At 45.0% G+C, this 20,527-nt stretch overlaps 1 protein-coding gene across 2 annotated transcripts in view; it reads left to right on the plus strand.

The window, feature by feature from the left end:
- The first annotated feature begins 7,695 nt into the window (after nucleotides 1-7,695).
- The window catches only part of Dlgap5 (DLG associated protein 5), a 41,631-nt gene continuing 28,799 nt past the window's right edge, over nucleotides 7,696-20,527 (plus strand). The window contains exons 1-6 of one of the 2 annotated variants that reach the window (XM_075949014.1): nucleotides 7,696-7,788; nucleotides 10,561-10,796; nucleotides 13,645-13,838; nucleotides 13,981-14,043; nucleotides 16,606-16,690; nucleotides 16,783-16,902. In XM_075949014.1, the coding sequence (XP_075805129.1) occupies nucleotides 10,562-10,796; nucleotides 13,645-13,838; nucleotides 13,981-14,043; nucleotides 16,606-16,690; nucleotides 16,783-16,902 (697 nt within the window). In that variant the 5' untranslated portion in view covers nucleotides 7,696-7,788; nucleotide 10,561. Of the gene's footprint in view, nucleotides 7,789-10,560; nucleotides 10,797-13,644; nucleotides 13,839-13,980; nucleotides 14,044-16,605; nucleotides 16,691-16,782; nucleotides 16,903-20,527 lie in introns of those variants that run through there. The other variant, XM_075949015.1, reaches the window with a different exon arrangement.

Below are 20,527 nucleotides of genomic sequence, written 5' to 3' on the forward strand. Positions count from 1 at the left end.
CGGGACCTTCCTCCTGACCCCTGCTCGCAACTTCTCTAAATACAATCTTTCTTTTCTTTTCTTTCTTTCTTTGTTTGTTTCTTTCTTTCTATTTATCTTTGAGACAGGGTTTCTCTGTAGCTTTGGAGCCTGTCCCTGTTCTGGGACTAGCTCTTGTAGACCAGACTGGCCTCGAACTCACAGAGATCCACCTGCCTCTGCCTCCCAAGTGCTGGGGATTAAAGGCGTGCACCACCACCACCCCGCTCTTTGTGTCTATCTTTATGGAAGGTGTCACACACACTTTACAAAGAGGTTTGAAGTAGTCAAGTGTGATCTGTACTCACACGTAGAGATTTAAATAGTTTTGCTGTGCCTGTGCGATTGAATATTAATCATCACAAGAATTTTTACTAGATTGTGCTGTATTTAAATACACCTAAAATAAACAGCTCTCAAGGTTTGAACCAGCATTGGCTACTGAGTCATTTTGCTCTGAATTGCATTTTTGCCTCCCAACGCTCATCTCTCTGCTGCCTGTGAAGGTTGCAGAGTGCCCAGCAGAAGACAACTTCAGAGGTCGGTTCTTCCCTACCATGTGGGACCCAGGTATCAAACTCACTCAGATTGTTAGGCTTGGCAGCAGGCATCTTTGTCCACTGAACTATTTCACCAGCATGAACTTTTTTTTTTTTTGAGATGGACATGGTGGAACACACTTGCAATCCCCTAACTTATACAGTGGAAGTAGGAGGATCAGGAGTTCAAGACCAGTCTCCACGACTGGCCAGTTGGAAGCAAGTTTGGGTTAGAGGACAAACAACAGCCACAGAAGTATCTTGACCCTGAGTAAAAGAAAGTATAAGATATTGTAGTCATTAATCCCATAGACTTAGCATGCTGCTCCTGACACAGTAAAATCCGTAAGAACTGGGCGAGTTCTTTCAGCTCTCACTCATTTTTCTCCTTTGTAAAAAGGAGACATATCCATTGAACATTGTGTAAGATATTTTTTCATCACTGTGGCCAAATTCCTGACAAACAGCAACGCAAGGCAGGCAAGGTTTATGCTGACTCACACTTCAGGGGGTGTGGTCCATCTGGGTAGTAAGGGGACGCAGGAGTGGGCGGTGTCACATTATTTTAATAGATGCATACATGCTGCAAATCGCCCAGCCTTGGCAAACTAGAAGTTCTGTCATTGTACCAAGACCCCTTCATCTCTAACAAAGGTTTTGTTTGTCTGTTTCAGTTGAGACAATGTCTCCTAGCTCAGGGTGGCCTCAGACGAGATCCTCCTGCCTTAGCTTCCCCTAGACATGATCACAGCCAAGCACCTCTGCACAACCCTGCCCTGGCTCCTTTGGTTATTTATCTGTGATTGTATATACTATCGTCCTCCAGACTCTTTATATCATTGGGATTGGAGGGTCTATCTTGTGAACAGCAAATATCTAGGTTTTAAAATAAAATCTACCATGAAATCGCTAGTTTACTAGCATTTACCATCTTTATTCATATATTTGAGATGGTTTCTATCCTCCTAATTTGTAATTTCAGAGACTAGAGAGATGACCCCGAAGTTAGGACACTCACTGATTTTGCAGAAGAGCCTGGGTTCAGTTCCCGGGACCCACATGGTGGCTCACACATCTGTAACTCCAGTTCAAGGGGATCTGGCACCTTCTGATGGCCTCTGAGTGTTGACCAAGGTTTCTCTCCCACCCGGTCCCACAGCCGTTCAGTCCCAAAGAAACACACATAGGTCTACATTAATCATAAACTGGTTGGCCTCTCTTATAACTTATATTAGCCCATAATTCTTATCTGTGTTAGCCATGTGGCTTGGTACTTTTTTCAGCAAGGCATTCTCATCTTGCTTCCTCTGCCTTTCCTTTTTTTTTTTGCATAAATTTTTTTTTATTGAGAAAAAGAAAAAAAAAGTTTCCGCCTCCTCCCAGCCTCCCATTTCCCTCCCCCACTCTTTCCTTTTTCCAGAATTCTCCTGTTCTCGTCTCTCCGCCTCTACTTCCCTGCCTGGTCACCCCACCTAACTTCCTGCCTAGCTACTGGCCAATCAGCGTTTTATTAAAATACAAGTGACAGGGTTCAGACCATTTTCCCAAAGCATCTGAGGGCACTTAGCATGCACATGGTACACAGACAGACATACAGGCAAAACACTCATACACATAAAAAATAAATAAATAAATATTTAATATGTAGTCTTAGCTGATCCTTACTTTTTTAAGATTTATTTATTTATTATTATTTTTAAATATTTATTTATTATGTATACAATAGTCTGTCTGTGTGTATGCCTGAAGGCCAGAAGAGGGTGCCAGACCTCTTTACAGATGGTTGTGAGCCACCATGTGGTTGCTGGAAATTGAACTCAGGACCTTTGGAAGAGCAGGCAATGCTCTTAACCACTGAGCCATCTCTCCAGCTCCCAAGATTTATTTATTTTGTATACAGAATTCTGTCTGCATATATGCCTACAGGCCAGAAGAGGGCACCAGATTTCATTACAGATGGTTGTGAGCCACCATGTGGTTGCTGGGAATTGAACTCAGGACCTCTGGAAGAACAATCAGTGCTCTTAACCTCTGGGCCATCTCTCCAGGCCTGCTCCATACTTTTCTATACTTTTTTCTTCCTTTTAGATACTAAGATTTAAATCTGAGGTCTTATACACACCAGGATAAAACTATATCAAATGAGCTATATCTCCTACTATGTCTGCAATACTATAAAAATTGGATATATGTAAAGTTGTTTTGGTGTTGTTATTATAATTATTTGTTTCTATCAACTTGACAGCAGTTAGAATTATCTGGGAAGGGATACCTCAGTTGAGATAAATCCTCCATCAGATTGCCTATAGACAAGTCTGTAGGGCATTTCCTACTGTGGGAGTGTCTAACTCTCTGTGGCCAGTGCCACTTCTGGGCAGGTGGTCCTGAGATGCATAAGGAGGTGAACAAAGAGATCCAGGGGGAGCAAGCCAGTCAGCAGAGTTCCTCCATGGTTTTTGCTTCAGTTCCTGCCTCCAGGTTTCTGCCCAGACTTCCCTCCATGAACTGTGACCAGGAAGAGGTAAACCTAGTAAACCCTCTCCTCCCCACCCTGCTTTCGGTCAGTGTTTTATCACAGCAAGAGAAGTTTTCAATTAATATTTTTCTTTTAATTATTTTTTATAAGAGACAGCAACCTCATTATGTGGTTTAGGCTGGTCTTGAACTAGGGATTCTCCTGCCTCTGCCTCCAGATTGCTGGGATGACAAGCATCAACCACCAACCTAGCTGTGGAGAGTTGAGTGATAAAGGTCCCCATATGGTCATATATTAAAAATTATTAGATTTTATTAAAATGCTTAGTTACCTGGGATGGAAATTTTTGAGAGGATTAGATGGATTAGGAGATGTGGCCTTGTTGGGGGAAGTGTCACTGGAGGTGACATATACCATACCAGGCCAAGGCCCTCTCTTTTTGCCTGTAAAACTTTTAGCTAGTGCTCTAGCACCACATGTGCCATTGTGCTCCCTCAGCCAGTGCTCCAGCACCACTGTGCACCACTGTGCTCCCTCAGCCAGTGCTCCAGCATCACTGTGCACCACTGTGCTCCCTCAGCTAGTGCTCCAGCACCACTGTGCTCCCTCAGCCAGTGCTCCAGCACCACTGTGCACCACTGTGCTCCCTCAGCTAGTGCTCCAGCACCACGTGTGCCATTGTGCTCCCTCAGCCAGTGCTCCAGCACCACATGTGCCATTGTGCTCCCTCAGCCAGTGCTCCAGCACCACATGTGCCATTGTGCTCCCTCAGCCAGTGCTCCAGCACCACTGTGCACCACTGTGCTCCCTCAGCCAGTGCTCCAGCACCACGTGTGCCACTGTGCTCCCTCAGCCAGTGCTCCAGCACCACGTGTGCCACTGTGCTCCCTCAGCCAGTGCTCCAGCACCACGTGTGCCATTGTGCTCCCTCAGCCAGTGCTCCAGCACCACGTGTGCCACTGTGCTCCCTCAGCCAGTGCTCCAGCACCACGTGTGCCATTGTGCTCCCTCAGCCAGTGCTCCAGCACCACGTGTGCCACTGTGCTCCCTCAGCCAGTGCTCCAGCACCACGTGTGCCACTGTGCTCCCTCAGCCAGTGCTCCAGCACCACTGTGCACCACTGTACTCCCTCAGCCAGTGCTCCAGCACCACTGTGCTCCCTCAGCCAGTGCTCCAGCACCACGTGTGCCACTGTGCTCCCTCAGCCAGTGCTCCAGCACCACGTGTGCCACTGTACTCCCCACCATGGTGATAATGGACTACCCGCTTAATTTTTAAGTGAGCTCCAATTGAATGCTTTCGTTTATGAGTTGCCTTGGCCATGGAGTCTCTTCACAGCAATAGAACGGTGACTAAGACCCCAGTAAGCAGTTTGGGTCTGCCCTCTACTTTGTTTTTTCCTCACTCCCCTGTAGTTCATTATCAAGAGACACTGATTACAGGTTTTAATGGATGAATGCTCTCCCTTGATATTTTCCCTACAAATCTCTTTTACACGTTCATGTCTATTTTGTTTTGTGAAACCTCCTCCCTCAAGCATAGCCAGCTCATCCTCGGTGTTCTCAGCAGCAGGTTCCAAAGAAAACAGTGACTCTTCCTTCTCTAGCGCTTACCAATAACTAATAGTTACCTAACGGGGAGGAGGCCGCTATTCATTTTGAAATTTTTATTTCATTTTTCATTCTGTGTATGTCTGTGTAGACATGTGCACAGGCGTCTTGGTGCCTACGAGGCCAGAAGAGGGTACCGGCTCCCCTGGTGCTGGTACTACACAGGCTGCCTCACCTGGGCGTTGCTGCACTCCAGCCCTAGGCAACAGTGGCATGCACCTATCCACTGAGCCATCCCTCTAGCTCCTGCCTTAGCATTTTAAAAACAAAATTTGTTTTGTTTTTGCAGAGAGCACTGCCTGTGGACTGTGAGGCTGTCGGCAATAAGGATGTCCACACAAGATTTGTCTTCAAATATGCTCCGTTTGTTCACACAGACACTCTTTATGCGACCACGCCAATATAAAAGTTAGACAGGCATCTCACCAAGTGGGTAGGAAGTGCACAGGCTTCCACTGGGGAGTCTTCTCTGGTGAGGATGCTTTGGGGGGTTTGCTGGCTCATCCCACGTCAGTCCCACGTCAGCTGTGGAGTATTTCAGCATTGGCAGGCTGGGAGGATGGCACCAATGGAGGTCTACCAGGTCATTGAGCTCAGAGGTCAGTGGTTAGCATCGACAGGCAGGCAAGTGTGAGTCCAGGGACCATGCCGGAAGTGGAAGTTCGCTGGTCACTGACACCAGGGTCACATACAGGGGCCAGTCTCTAGCCGGCTAACCCAGGGCTATCAATGAGAGGGCAGAGAAGCCATGTCTCAGGAGTAACTCCAGTGAGATTCAGTTTTGGCATCATTCCACTGCTCAGTAGCTTTGTGCTTTCGAGGTTCATATTGGTGGTGGTTCACTAACCTATCAAGGTTACCTTGGGGTTAGGTCATTAGCATATCTAGGCCTGCCCTGGCTTTGGCTTCTACCTAAGCTAGAATGTGGCTGGGTTTACTAACATATCAGAGCTTGGTTCTGAGGCCCAGCTCTGATCAGAGCTACCTGCTGGCAAGCTCTTGTCTTATAGGTATTGCATTATTCGAAATCACACAAAATGGATTTTAAGTTAGACAAAATGGTTTCACTTATATTCCTAATAGTTATGTTTTTGTTTTGTTTGTTGATTTTTTTCTTTCTTTCTTTCTTTTTTTTTTTTTTTTGAGACACAGTTTCTCTGTAACTTTGGAGCCTGTCCTGGAACTAACTCTTGTTAGACCAGGCTGGTTTAGAACTCACAGAGATCTGCCTGCCTCTGCCTCCCGAGTGCTGGGATTAAGGGTGTGCACCAGCTCTGCCCAGCTTCTTTGTTGATTTTCCAGACAAGGTTTCTCTGTGAAACGGTGACTAGCTGTCCTGAACTCACTCTGTAAAACCGGATTAGTATTGAACTCACAGAGATCTCCCACCCACCCCTACTGCCGTTCCAAATGCTGGGATTAAAGGTGTGTACCACTGCCGCCTTGCTAACAGTTGCGTTTTGATTGAGATAAGATCTCACTGTGTAGACTAAACTTGCCTGGAACTCACTAAGCAGACCAGGTTATTATTCTGGAACTCACAGACCTCCAGACTGCAGGATTAAAATTCTGTCCTACCATAGCTAGTCTGGGCTCTGGATTTTCCTTTAAAAAACAAAGCAAAAATTTTTATTAAATGTTTTAAGATTTTCTTTTCAGCATGAGTGTTTTGCCTGCATATGTATCTGCATCACGTATGTGCCCACAAAAGTCAGAAGAAGGTGATGGATCTTCTGGAATTGGAGTTAGAGTTGATTACAAGCCACTATGTGGTTGCTGGGAGCTATACCTGGGTCCTCTGCAAGGGCAAAAACAGCATTCCCAACTGCTAAGCCAACTCTCCAGCCCTTAGTCTTAGCATTTTTAAACAAGATATATTATGTCAATTATCTCTTTTTATTTTTCTGTGTCCTAGAGGTCTCATTGCAGCTGTGGAGGAACAGGCACAATCTGCAGGACGAGGTTGGCAGAGAAGAACAAAAGACAAACTCTTACAAATGCTTTCCTAGTTTATCTTCCAGTGTCTGTAGGAAGCCCAGCAGCCTATAAATACAAGGTGCACAGCCGCACTGGCCTAGGATGTTTTTTGCTTTGTTTTGTTTACTTGATATCCTAAGAGTTTATTTAGCCTTAGGCTGGAGAGGTGGCTCAGCAAAGGAACTGGGTTTGATTTCCAGCACCCACATGCAGGCAAAACACAATGTACATAAAATAAATTAATTAATTAAAAAAAAGAGCTTAGCCCGTGACTGGGCTTATGTGTGTGTTGTTGTTTTTCGTTGACCTCAAGGCGGCTCTTAATTTCACCGTCGGTTGGAAGCAGAAATGGAATAAATTATTTCAGTTAGCCTTACTAAAACCTTTTTCTTTTATGAGCGTGGTTGGTTACGCCTTGAATCCCAGCACTCAGAGACAGGCAGGAGGATCTCTGTGAGTTTGAGACCAGCCTGGTCTACATCGTGAATTCCAGGACAGACAAAATGACATTGTGAGATCCTGTCTCAAAAAAATATCAAAGACCAAAAAAGACGTTTAATTCTAGCACTTAAGAGGAAGAGGCAGGTGGATCTTTGAGTTCAAGGCCAGCCTGGTCTACAGAGTCAGTTTCGGGGCAGCCAGGACTGTTTCACAGAGAAAACTTGTCAAGAAAAGGAAAGAAGGGAGGGAGGGAGGGACGGCGAGAGGGAGGGAGGAAAAGAAAGAAGAAAGAAAAGAAAGAAAGGAAGGAAGAAAGAGGGAGGGGGGAGGGGAGGAAAGAAAGAAAATAAAGATTAAAAAAAGAAAACAAATCTTTTAAAATGAAAGATGAGAAAACGACCTGGAACGGCGAGAAGAAACGTTCCCCGCCCGCCTCGCTCTCCCGCCCCAGCTGTGCAGATGCTGCCATGTTTACCGCCTCCCTCATCGCCCTCCCCTCCTAATCCTTCGCCTTCCAAACAATTCAAAAGTCGCCCAGAACCAGCCTATCGCAAGCCTCGTTCGAGGGGAAGGGGCGGGATCTTCCGGAAGTGTTGGCAGGAGTCCGTCCAATCGGCGGCCGGCCGCGGGAAATTTCAGTTCGGGGCAGGCTGGAGGAGTTCCGTCTGCGGAGCTGCGGAGGTCTCTGTTGCGGTATTGTGGGGATCGTGTCCAGAAACTGCGTCAGGTAAGAAAGATCGAGCGTTCAGGGCCCCGCTTGGCTGCACACCATTGAGGGTGGCCTGGGCTCCATGAGACCTGGTCTAGAGAGATGGAGCAGCAGTTAGGAGCACTGGTGTTTTTGCAGAGGTTCGCTTCCCAGCACCCCACGTTAGGCAGCTCACAGCTCCCTGTAGCGAGCGTTAGGAGATCCGGCACCCACTTTTGGACATTAATAGGCAGGACGTTTAGACGCACACACATACACATAAATAAAAAAAGTCTTCGAAAATTTAAAAAGCGGCATGAGGAAAATGTAGTATATTGCACTAAAGCATTAGCGAAAGGATTAGAGATAAGAATCTATCTGGCTCGTAAACTCTCAAAAGATCCCAGAAGTGACAGCGGCCTCTGCTTTTTCTGAGGACTCTGTCATTTGTTACCACCTGTGGTTATTAAGTTTTTGAAAATCTTAAAGAAAAGCTAAATCTTTTTTTTTTGTTGTTGTTGTTTTTTTTGTTTTGTTTTTCGAGACAGGGTTTCTCTGTGGCTTTGGAGCCTGTCCTGGAACTAGCTCTGTAGACCAGGCTGGTCTCGAACTCACAGAGATCCGCCTACCTCTGCCTCCCGAGTGCTGGGATTAAAGGCGTGCGCCACCATCGCCCGGCGAAAAGCTAAATCTTAATGGTGGTCTAAAATACTGGGGAGTATGAGAGCACACGCAAGGGCCGACGTGAGAGCCACATTTGCTCATCACGTAAAGCTGGGAGGTAGCGGCTGTTGTCAGTCAGCTGCTTTAATCACTGGGTAGGGTTCCTCTATGGTCGTTCAGGTCTTGCCGCTAGGTTCCTACCTTCATTTCCCTCGCTGGCCTGTCAGCCACTTATACCTCTTCTCTCCTAAGTATCTTTTAGTCAGTGTGGAATCGTAACAACAGAACACAAACTAGAATACAAATACTTTTGGAATTATCGTGGTCCTTATTGTCTTTCTGTGTTTTGCTGAATACATTAGCAGAGATCTTTCTAGTCTGGTGGTGCCGCCACACGCCTTTAATCCCAGCACACAGGAGACCAGAGGAAGGCCCATCTCTGTGAGTTCCAGGACAGCCTGGTCTACAGAGCGAGTCCCAGACAGCTAGGGCTACACAGAGAAGCCTTGTTCCTTCCCCCCCTCCCCCCCAGAAATCAAACAAACAAACCTATCTTTCTAAGAAAAGGCCTTTACAAAGGATTATTTCTAAGATGGACAAAAATAATGGGGGCAAACTGATGAGGTTAAGTGTATTCCAAGTTTTGCTTAAATTCTTTCTCTAGTTTGCTTTTTTTTTTCTTTTCATTTGTTTGTGTTTTGGTGGGGAGAGGATTAAAACAAGGTCTCATGTAGCTCCCAGCAGCCTCGAACACCCTGTGGAGCTAAGACTATGAGCCAGCCCTTACCTCCCATGTACAGGATTTTGGTTTTGTGATTGCAACGTCATGGTCTTTTATAGGCTGGCTTTAGCCAGGTGCTGAGATCATGAGAGCGTATTCACCGTGCATATTACTGGAATGAGAGTGTGGGTGGGCTTCAAACCCTATTCCATGTGGTAGCCCAGTCTGGCTTTGAACTGCACTGAGCCTTCTGTGTCAGTCCCCCAATCCCTATGCTAGGATGATTTGTGTGTGCTGTGGAGGCCAGAAGTCAACGGCAGGCATCGTCCTCTATGGCTCTTGTCTGGCTAGTCTTAACGTCAGTTTGACACACAAACTAGAGTTGTCTGAAAGAAGGGAACCTCAGTTGAGAAAATGCCTTCATTCAATCTGGCTGTAAGACATTTTCTTAATTAGTGATTGATGGGGAGGGCTGGGCTATGATCTGGAAGTGTAAGCCAATAAATCCTTTCCTTCCCAACTTGCTTTTTGTTATGGTGTTTTGTTGCAGCAATAGAAATTTTCACCAAGACAAGTTGGTACCCACGTAGTGGGGTATTGCTGTGACAGACCTGACCATGTGTTGGGGAGGATTGTGAAAGATTTTAACTTAGGGCTAGAGAAGCCGTTGCATGTTGAGAGCTAAGGCTGTTCTGTGGGAGCGTGGAGGATAGCAATGCCGAGGGCAGTGTAAGCCAAACAAACCCTTGTTTTGGTCATGGTGTCTTGTTGCACAGTAGAATAAGACAGGTCTCTTCCTAGTTTTCTTGAGTCAGAGTTTTCCTCATCAAAGCTGCAGCTCATTGATTCAGTTGGGCTGGCTCTGCCCAGCGCAGCACTGGAATTGCAGGCACATGCTGCTGTGCCCGCCTCTCCTGTGCTGGAGATGAGCGGAGGTCTTTGTGGTTGTGTGGCAGGTACTCAGTGAATTGAGCCATCTCCTGCAGACCACTTTGCTTCTTGAATTGAGAAGAAAGGCACGGGTTCCTTTCTTCTCGGCTTCATTTTAATCTGTTGAGCAGCTTCCTATTCAGAAACCCCAAATAGGCCCTGGTAACACAGTAGGTCTCTGATAATGTTCTACGTTCATATTTACTCTTGTTTATTCTGGTGTGTGTTTTAATATTTCAAGGGAGTGCAAAGTGGTATAAGAGATGGACAGAAATCATGATTGTTTTTATTAATTAATTTATTTTGGTCTTTGAGAGAGGCTCTTACTCTTTAGCCCAGACTGTCAAACTCACAATGATCTACTGCTTGAGTCCCCCAAGTGATGGACTTAAAAGGGTGAGCCAGCCACCACAACCTGGTCTCAGATTTTATTTTATTTTTTTAAATAATAAAATGAAAATCCATTTAAGTTGGTGTCTGTTTCTCTTTTTTGACAGGATGCCTTTATCCCATTTTGCCAGTCGGCTTCGGAAAGACTTAAGCACTGAAATGATTCGAACTAGCATTGCTCACAGGAAGTCCTTGTCACAGAAAGAAAACAGACACAAGGTGTATGAACGAAACAGGCATTTCGGCTTGAGAGATGTCAACATTCCACTGGAAGGTAGAGATCTTGTTAATATACCTGAGTTGCCTCAAAGCCTCGCTCCAGAAAAGGCCAGTACCAAAACGAGTAAGTAAAGACCTTTCGTAATTGTAAGTACTTTTCAGAGTAAGTCAAAGTCAGTCTGGAGAGAGGTCTCAGCAGTTCCTGGCACGGTGGCTCAGAACCATCTGCAACTCCAGCTCTGTGGGATCGGATCCCTCTTCCGATTTCCACAGGCTCCGGCATGCGTGTGGTGCACATACGTATGTATGCTCAGGCCTTCATGTGAGCGTACACACACACACCAGATAAATACTAAAAGCAAAGGGAAAGTTGGTTTAATGCCTGGGAGGAAAAATTAAAGAACTCCACTGGTCAAAAGAAAATCATTCTGAATAACTCAGTGAGAAGCTTGAAGTAAAAGTACTTCTAGAGAAGAGAACAAAGAGATGATTCTTACATTTGCCCTGAATGATTTGGGGCCGTGAGGACAGAAAGAGCTGAGTAAACAAGAAGGGATATTCTCAGAAGAGATAAAAACAGTGGAAACAGAGTGTCCTGGAGGGTGTGTGGGGCTGGAGGAGGAGAGCCGAGCGTGACCCTCTCTGCGTCGGAGTCACTGGCGTCCGGCTTTGTTCCTATAGCGAGTGATAGAAACTGCAGGGCAAAATGCAGAGCCAAGATGAGCGGTGAGTGAGAGAAGTTCCTAGAAGGCTTTGTGTGTTTGTTTGTCTATTTTTTTAAACATTTCTTGGAGGGGTGGCACGTGAGAGGTACGTGGGAGTACACGTGTTCTCTGCCAAAAGTGTGGTGTTGTCCTTCTCCATTGGTGGACGCTATGGGTCCACAGAGAGATCAGCACTTCAGTTGCTGAGCTGTCTTCCCGGCCCCTAGAAGTGTATTTTATAATTCTTCAGGTGTTTGAGCCTGGTTTTGGAAAGGGCAGGACTGGGACTGCTACCACATCTGGTTCTCTTCCAGATTTGTCATGTGAGGGACAGCAACTGGACAAAACACTCTTCTGACCTGAGGTGAATAGTGCGTGTTTGAAGAAAGGAGCGGGCCTGGTAGTGTGTTTGGAGAGAGAAAATAGCAGCCTGTTTACTGAGTGTCAGGAAATGGAGAAGGCCGAGGATCAGGGTTTGAAAGGGAGGCTTCTTTTGTGTGGCCTGAGCACAGCGAAAATATGCAGGGAATATTGTAGAAGGCAACAGTAGTGTTAGAAAAGAACTGGAAAGATAGCTCAGAGGTTAGGAGCACCAGCTGCTCTTCCAGAGGTCCTGAGTTCCATTCCCAGCACCCACATGGTGGCTCACAGCCACCTGTAGTGAGATCTGAGCTGCCTTCTAGTGTGCAGGCAGAACACTGGATACATAATAAATAAATCTTTTTAAAAAATTAAGAGTTCAATTTTAGGCCTGTTAAATTTTTCCTTTTCCTTTTTGATAAATACATTTTAAATTAAAGTAGAATTACCTCATTTTCCCTTTCCTCCCTCCAACTCTTAGGTACCATCCCTCCAGTCCTTCCTATGCCCCATCCCCAAGTTGATAGTCTTTCTTTTATTATTATTACATACACATGCTTGTATGTATATGTATGTGCAAATATGTAAATACAGTCCATTGTTGACATGCTGAAGTTAGGTTTGTAAGAAAGGATAATCTTTAGAAAGCAGCTGAGGGACCTTGCGTAGTGGCTCATGTCTTTAGTCCCAGGTCTCAGGAAGCAGGGCTGTTAGAGCCGTGGGGGCTATATACAGTGAGACCCTGGCTCAAAAGGGGATTGGTGAAGGAAAGCCAGATAGAAATGGGTTCAAAAGAGACTGGAAGTCTCATCTAGGATACAGTATTGCTTCAAAGGTCAAACTTGAGTCGTATAAAATCCTGAGATGTAATTTCTGCTCTAGAAAAACCTTGGTTAGGAATAAGTGAAAAACTTGAAATAAGCAAAACAAGAGCCCACTTCTTAGGTGGTCTTTGGCTGGGCCTAAGAACCTAATTAATGCAAGAGACAGTTCACAGAAAAGCTTATAAAATTTGCATGGGAGGGGTCTTAATAAGGAGAATGACCAAGGTATGAGGCTTAGACCAAAAGTCACTAAGCTTGTGAAGGAGGGCAGAGCAAGGTAAGCAGGCCCAGGTTGTTGCTGAGAGACGCACTGAGCAGGGAGGTGAAGCTAGAGCTGGTTTGTTCAAAAGTTGGAGCCCTCGTGAGGAAGGCTTTGTGCGGGAGGGACAGCCTTCCCAAAGAATGGTTTGGCTTGGTTTGGTTTGCAGGATGATTAGGAATTGAACTCGGGGCCTCACCCATGCTAGGCAGTTAAGCAAGTACTTTTGTGCTAACTATAGACTCCCAAAAGAACCTTCTGTTTTTAGAGACCAGGTCTCAATAGATAACGCTGTCTGGCCTGGCATCGCTGATGCCAGGCTAGCCAAGACCCTGCATTTTTCTTGCTTCCATCTCTCAATTGTAGGCAATTGTCAAAAATTAACGGAACTTTTCAGGCTTGTTGCATGTAGGAAAAGGCAGAGCAAATGGCCCATTCTAAAGTTCTTTGACTGATTCAGCCTGACGTAATCAGTACATCGATTTTTTTTTAAATGAGCAATGAATACAATTTTCAAAATAATTAGATCTTGAAAAGACTTGTTTTACAGTGTTGAGGAATTAACAGGACAGGATTTAAAGCATTTCTTGCCAGGCGGTGGTGGCGCACGCCTTTAATCCCAGCACTCCAGGAAGCAGAGGCAGGTGGATCTCTGTGAGTTCAAGGCCAGCCTGGTCTATTGAGCAGCAAAGGCTACCCAAAGAGAAACCCTAGCTCAAAAAAATAAAATAAATAAGGAAAAAAGACGCAAAACAACCAAAATTGTTTTGTAATATTTTGTCTAAATATTTTATGGGCTGTTGCTTGGTACCCTCCTCCCCTTAGAGTCAGAGAAAATGGTTCTGAGTGACCAGCGGAAACAACTCCTTCAAAAATACAAAGAAGAGAAACAGCTTCAAAAGTTGAAAGAGCAGCGAGAGAAAGCTAAGCGAGAAGTATTTAAAGTGGGTCTCTACAGACCTGACGCCCCCGGCTTCCTCGTCACAAACAACAGGAGCGTGAAAGCTGAGCCGGAAAAGGTACGCTTATGATTTTAAGACAAACAATTCCTTTAACTCTGGAACTAAAAAATAGCTACTTAAAAGTTTAAATTTTAAACTGGGACATGTAATTTTGCCAGTGTTTGTTTGTTTAATTCACCTTTTTTTGACTGTTTAAAAGGCTTTTCCATACACCGGGCGAATTACAAGATCAAAGGCCAAAGATCACATGGAACACACTAAGGTATCATTGTGTATAGATAATTGCTACCAAAATAGCGTACTGTCTGTTTTCCCCTCAAAAGGAGTTTTTTTCTTTTTTTAAAATTTGCTTCTTATGTATACAGTGTTCTGCCTGCATGCATGCTTGCAGGCCAGAGGAGGACACCAGATCTCATTACAGATGGTTATGAGCCAGATGTGTTTGTGGGAATTGAACTCTGGACCTTTGAGAGAGTAGGCAGTGCTCTTAACTGCTGAGCCATCTCCAGTCCCTCAAAAGTTTGTAATTCCATTTTAAACCTAAAATCAGATGCAAACATAGTGGTTTAGTTACCTGAGTGAAAGTGTGAAAATTCGTGGTGAAATAGAGCAGTTTCTGGCTAGATGCCAAGAAAAGTCACACTCACAAACAGTAGTGTTTACATGAGCAGCTCTTAATGTAATCCGTCCCAGCTCCATCTTTATGAACCCCTCTTAGTGTGGTCTGCCCCATCTCCATCTTTATGAACCCCTCTTAGTGCGGTCCACCCCAGCTCCATCACTATGAACCCCTCTTAGTGCGGTCCGCCCCAGCTCCATCACTATGAACCCCTCTTAGTGCGGTCCGCCCCAGCTCCATCACTATGAACCCCTCTTAGTGTGGTCCACCCCAACTCCATCACTATGAACCCCTCTTAGTGCGGTCCGCCCCAGCTCCATCTTTATGAACCCCTCTTAGTGCGGTCCGCCCCAGCTCCATCTGTATGAACCCCTCTTAGTGCGGTCTGCCCCAGCCCCATCTTTATGAACACCTCTTAGTGTGGTCCGCCCCAGCTCCATCTTTATGAACCCCTCTTAGTGTGGTCCGCCCCAGCCCCATCTTTATGAATCCCTCTTAGTGTGGTCCGCCCCAGCTCCATCTTTATGAACCCCTCTTAGTGTGGTGCGCCCCAGCTCCATCTTTATGAACACCTCTTAGTGTGGTCCGCCCCAGCCCCATCACTATGAACCCCTCTTAGTGTGGTCCGCCCCAGCTCCATCACTATGAACCCCTCTTAGTGCGGTCTGCCCCAGCCCCATCTTTATGAACCCCTCTTAGTGTGGTCCGCCCCAGCTCCATCACTATGAACCCCTCTTAGTGCGGTCCGCCCCAGCCCCATCTTTATGAACCCCTCTTAGTGTGGTCCGCCCCAGCTCCATCACTATGAACCCCTCTTAGTGTGGTCCACCCCAGCCCCATCTTTATGAACCCCTCTTAGTGCGGTCCGCCCCAGCTCCATCTTTATGAACACCTCTTAGTGTGGTCCACCCCAGCCCCATCTTTATGAACCCCTCTTAGTGCGGTCCGCCCCAGCTCCATCACTATGAACCCCTCTTAGTGCGGTCCGCCCCAGCCCCATCACTATGCTGCTGTGTGGGCGTTATGCTGTTCCTCTGCACTCCATGCTATCTGCATAAAATCAGCTCAGAACGAGGAAAGCCCAGTGGGGCGAGACACATTTCTGGTCTCTAAACACAGCAACAAATGAAGAGAGAATTAAATATGAAGCTAGGTTTTATGTTTTTAGCATATTGGACTCACTGCCATGTTTGTCTAACTTCTCTAGCCTCTGGGATACTTACAGTTCCAAACAAAATTCTGAGCTTTATGAAGCTCACTCTAGGCCTAGGAAGAAAACTGGTACATATAGTCCGTACAATGGGAGATGGCAGGAGGAGTAGGCATTGAGTGACATTTTAGTCGGAGCAGCCCAGGAAAACCTTCCTATGATGCTTACTTTTGGGGTGTAGTCTTGGGGAAGTGAGGGAACCCCAGGAAAAAGCTTCCTGCCTAGGAGAAATGTAAATATAAGATTCAGAGATTCCTTTGCTGTTGTAATTGGTTGCTTTTTCTTTTTCCCTAGCAATGTTGGGAATGACAGAAGCCAGGGACCTATACAGGTTAGGCATGCTCTATACTGCTGAGCAACTCACTAGACCATGGCCTACCAGCCACTCACTCACTATTCATGGCTCCTTTTGAGGCTGAGGCAGGGGGTTAGCTTGCGAGCTTAGGCAACACAAGAAGGCCTCATCTCGGGGAAAGAAAACCACAATTAATGTTAGTGTTGTCAGAATTCTCAAGTGAGCACATGGCCTTGACCCCAGAGACATCTCTGAGGTCTGTTTTCTGAGTGCTGTGACTAAAGGCAAGTGTGAGCATGCCTTCCTGGCTGTGTTTTTTGTTTTGTGGGTGGTTTTTTTGGTTTTTTTTCGTTTTCTTTTCTTTTCTTTTTTTTTTTTTGAGAGAGACTTTTTTATAGCCCAGACTCTCCTATTGGTTGAGGCTGGTGTTGAACTGATTCTTTTGAGATCACCTTACAAGTTAAAAATGTGTTTTGACCGGGTGGTGATGGCACATGCCTTTTATCCCAGCAGAGGTAGGTGATCTCTGGGTGTTCAAGGCCAGCCTGGTGGTCTACAAGAGCTACAAGAGCTAGCTAGTTTCAGGAAAGCTAGGGCTGTTACACAGAGAAACCCCATCACACACACACACACACAAATACACAGAAATGTGTTTTGAATTACTATGCAGTTAAATAACAAAGTACCCAATTCTTCACAGATTGATAGTAAGAACGCCCTTCAAGCAGCACGGTTTGGCCAAAAACAGACTTCTGAAAAGAAGATACCGGACAAAGAGAGAAAAGGTAGGAACATTAGCAATGATGATGAACTTGGTGCTGCCATGGAAATAATTTATGAATGACAAAAAACATCTGATTAAGATTATTTTTCCCAGCTGTACAATCCATGGTGTCGTCAGGGAAAATGACCGGAACAGCCGCTACTCAGAGGACAAAGCAGATGACCCGAGCAGTCCCGTCTGCCACAAGCAAGCCAGTCTCAAGAGTTGCTGGGGGTAAGAGACACAGTGACACACTTTATAAAGAACAAGAAAGGGTCAAAGAAAACCATGACTCTAAAATATAGTGTGTTTGTTAATAAACAAAAACTAGTATAAACAGATGCTGTGGGTGAGGGCAGTGCACATGGGATGACTTCCTCGGTTCCCCTCACTGTGCTGTCTGAGGTACAGTCTCTGACCGTGGGATCCAGCACTGGCTGCCAGTGGGTGCCAGCACACAGACTCGGGTCTGGCACCACGCCAAGCCCTTTGCCAACAAACTACTGCTCCGCACTTGTTGTTGGTTTTTTTTTTCCTCTTTTCAAGATTTATTTCCATTTTTTGTGTGTGGGTTTCCCCTGCATATATGTCTGTACCAGATGGGTGCCCACAGAGCCAGAAGAGGGCATCTTATGTCCTGGAGCTGGACACACATGTGGTACAGATGATCCTGCTGGTTCAGGCTTTCAAGGAAGTTTGGAAGTTATAGGCTGCCCAGCTGTTCTGGTTGGTTGGTTTAGTGTTGGAGGTAAGATTTGTTGGTTCTGTTTCTTTATGATTAGTATGTATTTAGTAATCAGGAAAAAAGATGGGAGATATAGCTTTATTTTGAAAAGCAGATGGTTTATATTTAACAGGAAATCTCATTTGTTTTTTTGTCCCCTTTAATGGTGTGTGACTTCTAATCATAAAAGTTGAAAATATAGCCGGGCGGTGGTGGCGCACGCCTTTAATCCCAGCACTCGGGAGGCAGAGGCAGGTGGATCTCTGTGAGTTCGAGACCAGCCTGGTCTACAAGAGCTAGTTCCAGGACAGGCTCCAAAGCCACAGAGAAACCCTGTCTCAAAAAAGAAAAAGAAAAAAAAAGTTGTACTTTAATATAGCATCGCTTCTGTTTTCTTTCTTTCTGTTTTTGAACTGTTTTTCTTTTTTTATGTATTTTTTTACATACCAATCCCAGTTCCCCCACCCTTCTCTCCTCCCGCTCTCCCTGCCCCCCATCCACTCCTCAGAGGTTAAGGCTTCCCCTGGGAAATCAACTAAGTCTGCAGCATCACCTCATTGAGGCAGGACCAAAGAGCCCCCCTCCCCGTGCCTAGGCTGAGCAAGGTGCCTCTCCATAGAGAATGGGCCCACAAGTCAGTTCATGCATTAGGATTAGATCCTGGTTCCACTGCCAGTGGCTCCTTATACTGCCCAAGCCACACCATTGCCACCTGTTCAGGGGGCCTAGTCTGGTTCTATGCAGGTTCCCAGTTGTCAGTCTGGAGTCAGTGATCTCCCACTAGATCGGGTCAGCTGATTCTGTGGGGTGGGAACATCATAGTCTTGACCCCATTGTTCGTATGATCGCTCATCCCTCTCTCTGCCTGGGGGCCCAGTGGTAGCTGTGGGTCTCTGGGTCTGCTTCATCTGTTTCTGGAGGAGGGTTCTAGCTTCTCTCGGTTGTGGACTGTAGGCTGGTTATCCTTTGTCTGTCCTGTCCATTTGCCTGCAAATTTAAAGATGTCATTGTTTTGTTTGTTTGTTTGTTTGTTTGTTTTTTACCACTGAGTAGTACTCATTGTGTAAATGTACCACATTTTCCTTATCCGTTCTTCAGTTGAGGGGCATCTAGGTTGTTTCCAGGTTCTGGCTATTATGGATAATGTTCTGCGAACATAGTTGAGCAAATGTCCTTGTGGTGTGACTGTGCCTCCTTTGGGTATGGTATTCCTGGGTCTTAAGGTAGATTGTTTCCTAGTTTTCTGAGAAATCACCATACTGATTTCCGCAGTAGCTGTACAAGTTTGCACTCCCACCAGCAAGGGAGGAGCGTTCCCCTTATTCCATATCCTCTCCAACATAAGCTATCATTGGTGTTTTTGATTTTAGGCATTGTGACAGGTGTAAGATGGTATCTTAGAGTTGTTTGGATTTGCGTTTCCCTGATGACTAAGGATGTTGAGCATTTCCTAAGTGTCTTTTGGTCATTTGAGATTCTTCTGTTGAGAATTCTTTGTTTAGATCTGTACCCCTTTTTTTAAAACTGGATTATTTGGTAGTTGGGTGTCTAGTTTCTTGAGTTCTTTGTATATTTTGGAGATCAGCCCTCTGTCAGATATGGGGTTGATGAAGATCTTTTTTCATTCTATAGGCTGTCATTTTGTGTTGTTGACCGTGTCCTTTGCTTTACAGAAGCTTCCCAGTTCAGAAGATCCCATTCATTAATTGTTGCTCTCAGTGTCTGTGCTGCTGGGGCTATATTTAGGAAGTGGTCTCCTATGCCAATGCATTCAAGGCTGCTTCCCACTTTGTCTTTTATGAGGTTCAATGTAAATGGATTTATGTTGATGTCTTTGTTCATTTAGATTTGGGTTTTGTGCATGGGGATAGATGTGGATCTGTTTGCATTCTTCTACATGTCGACATCCAGTTTATACCAGCACCATTTGTTTAAGATGCTTTCTTTTTTTTCCATTTTATATTTTTAGCTTCTTTGTCGAAAATCAGGTGTTCATAGGTGTGTGGGTTAATATCAGGATCTTCGATTCGATTCCATTGGTCCTCCTGTCTAATTTTATGCCAATACCAAGCTGTTTTCATTACTGTAGCTCTCTCTATAATAGCGCTTGAAGTCAGGAATAGTGATGCCTCCTTTATTGTATAGGGTTGTTTTGGCTCTTCTGGGGTTTTGTTTCTCCATATGAAATTTAGTATTGTTCTTTTGAGGTCTGTGAAGAATTGTGCCGGGATTTTGATGGGCATTGCATTGAATCTATAGATTGCCATTTTTTTATGTTAATTCTACCTATCCATGAGCATGGGAGATCTTTCCATTTTCTGATATCTTCTTCAATTTCGTTCTTTAAAGATTTAAATTCTTGTCATACAGGTCTTTCACTTGTTTAGTTAGCGTTATCCCAAGGTATTTTGTTATTTGTGGCTATTGTGAAGGGACATGTTTCTCTGATCCCTTTTTCAGCCCATTTATCATCTGTATAAAGGAAGGCTACTGATTTTTTTGAGTTAATCTTGTATCCTGTCACATGACTGAAGGTGTTTATCAGCTGTAGGAGTTCCCTGGTAGAATTTTTGAGGTCACTTGTATATTATCGTATTATCAGCAAATAGCGAAAGTTTGGCTTTTTCCTTTCCAATTTGTATCCCTTTAATCTCCTTTCGTTGTCTTATTTCTCTAGCTAGGACTTCAAGTGCTATATTGAATATATATGAAGAGAGCAGACAGCCTTTTCTCGCTCCTGATTTTAATGGAATTGCTTTGGTTTTTCTCCCCATTTAGTTTGATGTTGGCAGTCAGCTTGATTTAAATTGGCCTTTATTATGTTTAGGAATGTTCCTTGTATCCCTGATTTCTTCAAGACCTTTATCATGAAGGGATGTTGGATTTTGTTGAAGGCTTTTTCAGCATCTAATGATATGATCATGTGGCCTTTTTTCTTTGTTTATGTGGTGAATTATGTTGACAAATTTTCGTTATGTTGAACCACCACTGCATCTCTAGGATGAAGCCTGCTTGTTCATGGTGGCTGATGTTTATGATGTGTTCTTGGATTCGGTTTGCCAGTATTTTGTTGAGTATTTTTGCATCAATGTTCATGAGGGAGATTGGTCTGTGATTCTCTCTTAGTTGTGTCTT

This window comes from Microtus pennsylvanicus, chromosome 15 (assembly GCF_037038515.1).
Source record: "Microtus pennsylvanicus isolate mMicPen1 chromosome 15, mMicPen1.hap1, whole genome shotgun sequence".
NCBI lineage: Eukaryota > Metazoa > Chordata > Mammalia > Rodentia > Cricetidae > Microtus > Microtus pennsylvanicus.